Source organism: Spea bombifrons, chromosome 7 (genome assembly GCF_027358695.1).
Source record: "Spea bombifrons isolate aSpeBom1 chromosome 7, aSpeBom1.2.pri, whole genome shotgun sequence".
Taxonomy (NCBI): Eukaryota; Metazoa; Chordata; class Amphibia; order Anura; family Pelobatidae; genus Spea; species Spea bombifrons.
The window spans coordinates 1,707,182-1,717,797 of NC_071093.1; the positions used below are offsets into that span (position 1 = coordinate 1,707,182).

Here is a 10,616-nt window from a genome sequence, read left to right on the forward strand (position 1 = left end):
AATCTTACAGCGCATTATGGATTCACTTGTAATTTTATTACAGAAATAGATAACTCATCCTTGGTCCATTATTGCAAAATGGAAAATATCGGGTTTTATAAGCTCCCCCGGGGTCACATCTTCCAGTCCTGCTGCTGAAGGCATGTTAGTTAATGATAATAGGTCTGTCGTCAATTCACGTTACTGGTTTCTCTTAACTCTCAAATTCCAGATCTTCCCATTTAAAGACCACAATCATGAATAATGGACGCATTCAATATTTATGCTTTTGCGTTTTACATTACGTAATGCGTTTTGAAATTTTAATACATTTGTGCAATAAAGTATGCATGGAAAAACCAAAAGTATCTGGAAATGTTAATCTCCCTGCAGATGGGAAAGTTCCACGCAAACGCATAACCATATTTCAAGTTAAGCTGATTTCACCAAAATTTTTGATCATTTTCAAGCATTTTTGGAACTTGAAGGGAATTTATCTGTTTCTGCTCGGGGCACAAAGATCAGAAACATGGCAGATGGTTCAAGGCAAAAAAGCAAAATTACAAACTTTCTCCTGCTGTAACGACTCAAACCTCAATAAGTCGTTGGTCTCGTCTTAGATTCTGGAGCCGTATGTCTATCCCATGCATGTTTAATCCCCTCGCTGTATTACCCGCTACCACCTCTGCTGGGAAGCTGTTCCATTTATCTACCACCCTCTCAGTTTTAGATTATGGCTTCTTGTTGTAACATTTCTCCTGAAAGTGAAGATACAAATAATATATTATATATAATCATAACCTGCAATAAGATAAGGTGAAGATAACGACAAATGCCAGAATTACCGGTAGTCTTTTGACACAGTTTTAGGTGTGAAGAATATTTTTATACCTTTGATTACATGTCGTACGTGCAAAATATGTTAGGCACATTTTGTAATTTCTCTGTTTTTTTCCCATTTATTTTGTCTGCATATTTATTGAAAATACTCTAAATAAACATGAATTTAATCCTAAATGTTGCACCGGCCCTTTAACCCCCAGCCTTTAAATTGATACATTTGTGTAATTATTTCTTTTACCAATATATTCTGCAGACTAAAAATCATAGAATAAACTGAAACAGGATATACTAATTGAATAAATTAATTTAAGTGATAAAAAAGATTGTTTAATTTGTGTTTCATTAATGTATTAAGTTAGCAGTAAATCAATTAATTTCACATTTCATTTAATTTCTCCCGTAGCTTATATATATATATATATATATATATATATATATATATACCGTATATATATACAGTATATATATTAATAAGCCCAACAATAATTAGATTTTAATAAAAAAAATATTGATTGCCATAAAGCAACTATAGAAGTGTATTAGAGTTTTACATCATTTCTCCGTTATTAATCTGTAACATGAAAATCTTAGGAGAGAGTAAATCTCGCGGCAGACATGTAATTATCGAACAAAATAATTGAAAATAAGAATTGTACCTGTAAATGTACACTGTACTCATGAGAAAATTCAATTTGCAATAGATCACAAAATATGGATTATTTATAACCTTTTAACTGCTCCTCTCCACTGAATTTCCAGCCTGCTACAAAATATTCATTTTCTGCTAAATTATGTACAAAGGGCCTAAGTCAGATGTTTTCTTTAAAAAATAAATAAATCTTTTAGCCGCTCTGTAGATATAAAATTAATCAATTCATTAAACTATATTGCGCTAAATGTGTTTTTTGTATTTTTTTGAGAATTTCCTGATTGTATAAAATTAATTAGCGTATTTTTTTAATCACTGTTTTCAGACCTGGCCTTACGGTTTCTTTCTAGTGCCGTGGGTGAAAAAGTTCCCTAGGGTGGGTGGCCACGCCCCAATCCCGCCCACTTCCAGCCCCGCCTCTTGCCCCGACGCATTTTTTCGACTTGGACGCCTGAAACGATAGGGGTTGTGTAGGAGTTAATTGTCAGAACAAAGAGCAGATACTTTCTTGCCGGAATTATGCTGAAAAAGGGGGAAAAATCATCCGCAACTCCCAGGGGTTAATATCCTATTAATAAATTACCCTTTGTTTCAACGCAAAAAATAAAACATGTCTTAGACTGCTTATACAAGCGTCCCCTACGCAATATTAAAGTCATTTTATAATAGGGCGTTTGATGGTCTGGGGTGGGGTTTCCATGTAGCCACGCCCACCGCCACCGGCAGACATAGCTGGTCAACAAATTACAATGTTTCCATAAAAGTATTGGAATATATTTATTAAAGCCAGAGCAACACTGAGATTATTAATCAATTTGTAGTTATTTCCCCAAATGACATGTTTTTTTGGGTCACCTCTCTGCGCTAGAAATTAAATTTTCTTTTAATGTGTTTTCATTTTTTCCCCCCAGGAAGTTTACAAGTCAGATACAAACTGAGCAACGAAAGAACATATATCTTTAATTTAGACTCAGAGAGACTGGACAACAAAAAACTGCATCATGTGATGATCAGCCGAGAAGGAAGAGAGTTAATAATCCAGGTAAGGAAATAAAGAGCCCCTAAATTATAGGAAGCCATTTTGTATTGAGCTTTGAAGGAACTGGTTTAGCCTGCCCTCAATTACCTGAGATAGGAGATTAAATTATACTAATTAGCCGTGTAAGAGGCGAATACTTGGGTTTCTACCAGCGACAGGATCTGAAAGACACAGTTAAGGAAGAGGATATTGCAGTTTCGGCAGCCAATGGCGCGCAAGATCCATGCATGGTGGCTCGGCAGTAGAATGCAACCAACGGTAGCCATGACTACGCAACATGAACCCCCTTTTTTGTATTTAGATAGCGTTGTACCTTATACCACCCGAGACCTTAATTAGACAGATTCACCAAAGATTAACAGATTCGCCAACACTTACAGGAAAGCTGCCTTTTTTACACGCCGAGTATCTAAAACCGTCACGTTAATTGCTATTTTTGACTACAGATTGACAAGATCACCAAACAAAGACACAACTTTTCAGCGGACATCTATTTCAAAGCAATCAAATCTCTCACACTAGGAAAAGTTATCGGTAAGTTTGAACGAGCTGCATGTGCTATCCGGTATTTTTCATTTATAGATATTTTTTTATGATGGGTTTTAAAACCAATGTTTACTCTTTAAACTTTAATATCTAAGAGTTCAATTCCCTTAAACTGGATAATTAAGCAGGCGCCCTGACTCCATCTCAGCGTGGCTGGGGATACCCAACCAGCCGTCTACCCACCCAACTTACCCTCCATAAAGGAGGCGATCCACAACAATGGGCATCGTCCTGGAAAATGGGCTAAAACTCATACAATTAGGTCTAGGTGTTCAATCGCTAAAGTCCTGCTGTTTCTATACACATTATCGGGGCTTTTAGGGCCGTAGAACCCTGCGATCCCCTCATACCCAGCAAACATTCTCACCTCCTAGAAAAGAGGGGCATCAGGGGGGGAGAGAGGGGCATCAGGGGAGGAGAGAGGGGGCATCAGGGGAGAAGAGAGAGAGAGAAGCACAGGGGGGAAAGAGGGGCATCAGTGGAGGGAAGAGGGGCATCAGGGGAGGAAAGAGGGACATTAGAAGAAGAATGAGGGGTACAGGGAAAGAAAGAGGGTCATAGAGAGGTAAAGAGGATAGAAGGCCCAAAGGAAGCACTGTCCCTACAGGGTCTCCTTGTTTACATAAATATTTAACATAAATTAGTTATAAATGGTTTATTTTTTGAGGGTTTTTTTGTCATAATGGTATTATTTACATTTTTTTAAATGGCAAATAGTATTTTTAGATCATATATCATATTGTAGTCCTGGCCACGGCAGAATCCTGCTGATCGTTGGATAGAAGAAGGTTGTTAAGTAGTCCACGGAGGCTGTTTATCACGCTGAAGCCTCCGTGTTAGGATTGATTTGTAAGAAGAAGAAAGAAAAAAAATGATAGCGTAATACAGACTCGACAAAGATGTTTTTTAATAAATTATTTAAATCCATGGTAAGTGAGAAACTGCGAGATAGAAATGTCTCCTTTTATTCCACCGTTTATTTATTGATTACCGTGCTGGCGGAATGGAAGAGGAATTCGGTTTACAGCTAAGAAAGACCTCAGGCATGAAATGTATCTCTACCCAGCAGAGCAAAACGACACGTGTTCTCAAAGATTAACACATTGAACGTGCGTGCGCCGGAGATCGCCAGAAGTAGATTTCTCAGCTTCGAGGTGGACGGGGTGGCTTCTGGCAGCTTGATGGGGGGGGGGTTTGGGTTATGGTACAATTCCAGTTTATAATTAGTTTCAACTTGGAACATTGTGGATAAACTCTGCTGTTTTCAGCAAAAAGTATCATTTAGAACTTATCTGTTGCCTTAATCTGCCTAACTTTATTTGCAATCGGCGACCCAGTTTTAGTATGTTTACCAACTTTCCATAAGTATGATGTCACCTACAGGTCTGCTTATGTCATGCTCTGCCCACTTGAAGTGAGCAGTGGTGTGACATCACAGGTATTATGTCCACTCCTGGGTCTCAGGCATCCTCTTCACCATCAAATGCATTAATTATAAAAATAAATACATTACTTAGGGGACAGCTGCAGCTCTGGAGTGATGGCTGAAATGTCCCTTTTCAGGGTGATGGCAGGGTGTCCAAGATGGAGAAAAAAAAGTATTCAAAATTAATGGCAAAAAACAGATACTTTTTTAAAATTTTTCTTAGTGGTTTTAATATAAATTGGTCGTTTCGTTATTGGTCATTAGCGACAGATAACTGTAGGTAAAATGAGAAAATACCGGAGAATGCGGCTTGCATTTCTGTCTGCGCAGAGAATGATCTTTGCAGCTATCCATAAAAAAACAAAAAAAAAAACTAAAACTAAAAGAAAATGAATCCGTCCCTTCCGAACCTCTGCTCTCCCTTATCTCGATGCAGTGGATATATTTCACAGCGCAGAGACCCCATCGCATGTTTGGTTGTGGACCAGCTGAGTAATGACTTTTGACAATCCCAGAAAGGGCACATTACTAACGGAGCGCGGCTTCCCAGCCTCGGAATGAGATCAACAATTCATTCCGCGAGAGGGGTCTGCGAGGAGAGCGAGCCATATGCTGCCGGTGGCTGAAACAGACTGCAGCATCCTGGCACGGATCTCGCGTGGCGCCCTTCAGGAATCGGAGCGCGGCCTGGGGCTTTATTGCTGCAGAATCAGCCCTGGCTTTGCGAGCCGCTTTGTTACTCTGCTCCGTTTAAAGGGACAGGAAAGGTCGGGTAACGAAAGTGGGTTCTATAAAGCGCGTGGATACATTTCCAACCATTTATCAGCGTAAAGAGAGATGTTATAAATTGCATTATGTTCTATGTATAGGATAGAGTTAATTATATCAAATTTTGCTAAAACATAGAATTTTAGGAAAACGCACTGTATGGACTGATTTGGTTGTTTTTTTTTTTTTTTACGCAGATAATCCGGGCCTCGACTCAGAAGTCTCCAAAGCCAACACGCTTGGTTTTGTCGGATGCTTGTCCTCTGTCCAGTACAACCACTTGGCCCCGCTGAAGGCGGCTTTACGCCATCCCAGCGTGGCCCCTGTCACCATAGTGGGGACTCTGTCTGAATGCAGCTGCGGCTCAGTCACAGAAAGTGACCTCAGTACAGTCACAACGACACATTCGTCATCAGGTAACGTACGCAACACAGCAACTGTTACACTCAAACATCATTGCTTCGGAACGTCGAACCTGTCTGCAGATCGGCCCCATTCGGCCCCATCTAGACAGCCCATTTTTCCTGCTGTAAAGACTCAATCAGTCGTTGGTCTCGTCTTAGATTCAGGAGCCGTATGTCTATCCCATGCATGTTTAATACCCTCACTGTATTACCCTCTACCACTTCTGCTGGGAGGCTGTTGCGCTAATCCACCACCCTCTCAGTAAAGTAACTCTTTCTTACATTACATCTGCACCGATTAACCAGCTGCTTCAATCCTCCATCAGTCTAGGAGGCTCCTCAAAGCATGTGGGATGGGTGATTTACAGATTTCTCTTAAATTTATCTGCGCTATATTGTATCTTGCTATTAAAAAGCCCTTAGCAGTGTGTTTCTTAGTTTACATGTAATTAACCCTTTCAGCAGCTGCAGTTGATACAAGCACCCCAACATATTTTGGTTTCTAAGGGCTCCATAAATCCTTTGTGAATAAATGAAAGCGAGAGATAAATCTAAATACTTGCGTCCGCATCAGTTTGCGGAGTTAGAAAATGCTTATTTTTCCTTTGGTTTACTGATGTGCCTTGCAGATTACTAATTGCCAAAAATGATTATTGTCTGTGACAAACTGAGGAGCGAACTGATTAATTAAATGTCTTTTTTTTTTACCAAATTGTGTAGCAATATATGTAAATGAGTAATTCCTGAGCGCTTTCTATAATTGCGCGCCAGTAACTGTTAATGCGTTTAGTAATGGGTATCATTTGCAAATGTTCATCAGCCTTTATGGACACATTTCCAAAACTAAGTGTCATAAATTCCACACTGCTCATTGTGCACAGATACAATGGCTATACTGGTAATCAACAGCGAGCCTAAAATGAAGCCTTTACGAGAAAAATAGGGATTAAGAACTGGGAGGTGGCCATATTTTGTTTGGAAAGCAGCTGGCTGGCAAACCATGGAGGTTACTTTGTGAAACACATAGACACATAATTCTGCCTCGATTTGCCCTGTGCCACTAATTACGCTGACGGGTATAAATTTTACAAAATACTTTGCCAGTTGCAACTTGCAATATTCATTGATTTGAGAGTCCCTTTCCATAGAATGATTACATTATTGTCTTTGTGTATGAGGGTGGGTGTAAATTTATGAGATTCAGGCGAGGATATGCAAGTTCCCATTCAAGCTGCGTCCCATTGCCTGATACTTACCCAATATGTTGCGTGCCCTTGCAAAGAGCTCACATAGAGAATTTGCAAGTGTTTGTAATGCCAAGGCATGCAACCTTAGTCAAATCTTGCCAGTCAGGTTGACCCTAAACATAGCTGACCACTCAACATTTTAGTGACCCCTAGGTTATGCCTTCATACTAAAGCTTCACTGTTCTTTTGGTCAGTTTTCCATTAAAGTTTATATAGTTAGTTGGGTGAATACCTCCTACATATATAAATGGATTCATTATATTTGCACACCCTCGCCTAAAACGAACAAAATGTAACATTGAAAGTTGTTTTGCGAACGTTAGCATGGAGTGCATGGAACCTTAGTCAAGTTTGATCACTTGAGGTTACCTTTAACTGTGATCACTCAACGATTCAGTGAAGAGACCTCAAGGCTATACTTTCTTACTAATTGAGATAATGGTCCATTGAGCTCTACTCGGTTCTGTTGTAGGACGCGAGGTACAGTATACCTACTCCAAATGAGTCTGAGTTGGGTTTCTTCCAAGTGTTGTTTTTCAGCTGTATTTTCTGGTTTGCTTTCCATTAAATTCCATGATGTACAGTTGTGTTAAAGCTGCCATGAGATCATAATAATGGCGGATCTAACTATGAACTTCATTCGTGTGTTCTCTTGTTTTCAGATCCCTTTGGAAAGGCTGATGATCACGAGCCTCTGACAAACGCAGTTAAAAGTGATTCGGCTGTCATAGGAGGTAATGCGCTGATATTTGTACTTCACTTTTATCAGGATTTTCTTCGCTTTGAAGTTTTTTGATGTAACTGGGATGTATTATTCACTTCCACGCTGCATGATGCTTGTTCTGTAACTGGGCAACAGAGCACAACGATACAACGTTTCCCGGGTTTATACTGTAATAATTTAAAGCGCACCTATGGCGTGGAATAATGTTTGTTGAGTTTACCAAAGGATGACGGATTTGGATCCATACCCTCACATTAGGGTGACATTTAAATTGTTTGATCAGTGATTCACCTTCAATTATATAAAGGGGCTCATTAAAGATTCTATGAAAAAATCTGACTTTATTAATTAGGATTTCTCTGGAATTCTGTTGCCTTGGCTCCTATAAGATTTTAATTAAGGTCTTCATTCTTGAAGTATCTGCTTTGCTTGGAAATCCTAGAAACTTAGTTGAGTTGAGTTTCTTTAGTTTTCATGGTCTGCTCTGTCACTTCCATTTTACATCCTGAGCTCCGTTATATATCTCATCAATTGCCTTTGTTCTAGGCCAGACGTTTTCAGAACAGCTTATCTTTCCTTATTGCCTGGTGCTGACAAGCAATCTATCATCGCGGTCCGGTTGCGTTGTAACCTTTTCGATCTTTTCACGGTTGTAGCAAGGAAGCCGTAACAACGCGCATTATATCGAGGCGGGCGCGTGGCGGCGTTCTCAGACGCGATTCAGAGAGCCAGGCCTTTCAGCCATGTTAGTCGTCCATGTAAAACGTGAATTTGAGGCTTTGTGTTATATGATAGCGTGAAATAGTACTTTTTACCAGAATGAAAGTTGGATTTTGATGCGATTTTCTCAACATCTTCTGGATAATAAGCATAAATATGGGAGAATTCCCACTTTTATGTCCCGAAATCAATGGTGTATTTATGGGGGTCACTGCCATAAGCTGTTCCAATGGCAGCAACCCAAGCTGCCCTCTAGACCTACCATACCTCACCCACTATGGGTCTTCATCGCACAGAAGGTCAGAATGTGACGTCATAACCTTACACTCCCCATAGGTTCAGGTGTCAAGATCTCCGTGGTATTAATGGACTGGTTTCAAAGGAAATCCTTGACCCTCCAAACCAACCCTTAGGAGCTTCGGCTCCTAAGCTAAACATTTACGTCGAAGCCCTGGCCTTGATTCCGTGTTATTTTTATTTTTTTCTTCCAGGTGTCATCGCAGTGACGATATTTATCATATTCTGCATTGTGGCGATAATGCTAAAAATTATTCACCAACACAAAGAGACTCATCGAAAAAACCAATCCAAGGAGAAGGAGTATCCCGGGAGCATGGAGAACTCCTTCCGGAACGAGATGGACTTGCAGAACGCAGTTAGCGAGTGTAAAAAGGAGTATTTTATCTGATAGACTTTCTTTATATTCTATAAATATATTATTATTATTTTTCGTTGCTCTTTTTAGCTAAATCTTTACATTGTTTTCCTCCGGAAAGAACTTAAACACAGTCCTGGGGCACACCGTAGACTTATTCTCGCCGGTCAAATGCTTCACGGATATGGCTGCAGTTGAGGTCGCCGTCTGCCCTATGTTACAGGACAAAATTGGACACCCTTACGCGCATGGTTCCAAGCTGCGTTTGGATGGTCTCATTCCTATTATGGGATAGGTGTGATCTGCGGTCTCTTAAGGGAACGAAAAAAAAAAAAATTGTATCAAACCTTTACCATATAAAAATATTCTTAAAAAAATATTAAAAATATTATCTCACAAGATCTATTCTCCCGTTCCGGAGAAAAAGTATTTTTCTCTTGGTGAGTCTTCTACGGCATTGTTTTTAAACCAATTAACACAACTTGATTACATTAGATATGAAGCCATTGAAATACCAGATATAACATCGATTTTATTGATTTGTTCCATATACTTACAAAAAAAAAATACTTAGTAATTCAGGTATGCGAACATCAGACATGCAAAAAATGTTCTTGTATTCAGATTTTGTTAATAAGCTCTAAAAATGGAATCCCAAATACTAATTGCTGCTGGAATAGATCACTTTGTTCAATCGTTTTCACCGTACATTGTAGTCGTAACATGAAGTATTTTGCTTTCCCAGACCGGCAAATATTTCAAAAACCTTCATAAAATATCTTAATAGAATTTCCAACTTTGTAAAGAAACCAATTGAATTACATTTTTATGATTATTGAATTTTTTTTTAATTACAATCAGCCCGATGATATTTTACATTTAGTTCTAAATAACCAATAACTTTTATTTAATAATCCAGTTACAAATAACTACAACACGGTATTTAAATGGATCATTGAAAGTAAATCTAATGGATTTAAATCTTATTTCACTTTTTTTTCCACTCAAATTCCTTAATTTTTCTGAAGTGGTTGAAAAAAAAACCACACACCTTTTGGACTAATTCCATGAAATGGGTCCAGTTTAATGATTTCATTATTTATATCAACTTTGTAATCTTAAATTTACATTTTTTTTTAGTTTCTGAGCAATATATCCCAAGCTACAACTCAAATAATAAGTGTCTTACGTCTCTTGCCTTACAATAGCAGCTCAGTAATAGTATGCGTTGTCCTTATACATTTCCATATAACACTCCTAGCACAGCAAGCTGGTGTTTATGTTTAATATACCCGATTTTTTCCAATAATGCCTTTTATTTTTAATCTTAGTCAAAAAGTGACTTATCCCCCCATCTTGGTCGAGTAGTTTTTGTTTTAGAAACTGTTTCAAAATATTTCTTATTCGGCAAAGAGGAACGAGGCAAGAAAAATCTAGTAAAGGACATTAAAATTGTTTGTGACCAAGCAGAAGACAATAAAAATGTACAAAAAATATATTAAATATGCAGAAAAAATTCTATAGAAAATTCTAGAACAAAATATTTATTTTATATTATTAGAACTTACTCCAATAAGTCTAGATAAAACAGAAAATGCGTAATATAAAGTAAACTT

General features: G+C 38.4%; 1 protein-coding gene across 1 annotated transcript in view; it reads left to right on the top strand.

Annotated features, from left to right (window-relative positions):
- Positions 1–9,069, top strand: part of CNTNAP5 (contactin associated protein family member 5) — a 123,160-nt gene extending 114,091 nt beyond the window's left edge. Inside the window, exons 20-24 of the mRNA XM_053472217.1 lie at positions 2,383–2,513; positions 2,957–3,044; positions 5,448–5,666; positions 7,564–7,635; positions 8,837–9,069. Of these exons, the coding sequence (XP_053328192.1) occupies positions 2,383–2,513; positions 2,957–3,044; positions 5,448–5,666; positions 7,564–7,635; positions 8,837–9,033 (707 nt within the window). The 3' untranslated portion in view covers positions 9,034–9,069. The remainder of the gene's footprint in view (positions 1–2,382; positions 2,514–2,956; positions 3,045–5,447; positions 5,667–7,563; positions 7,636–8,836) is intronic.
- Positions 9,070–10,616: the final 1,547 nt, after the last annotated feature.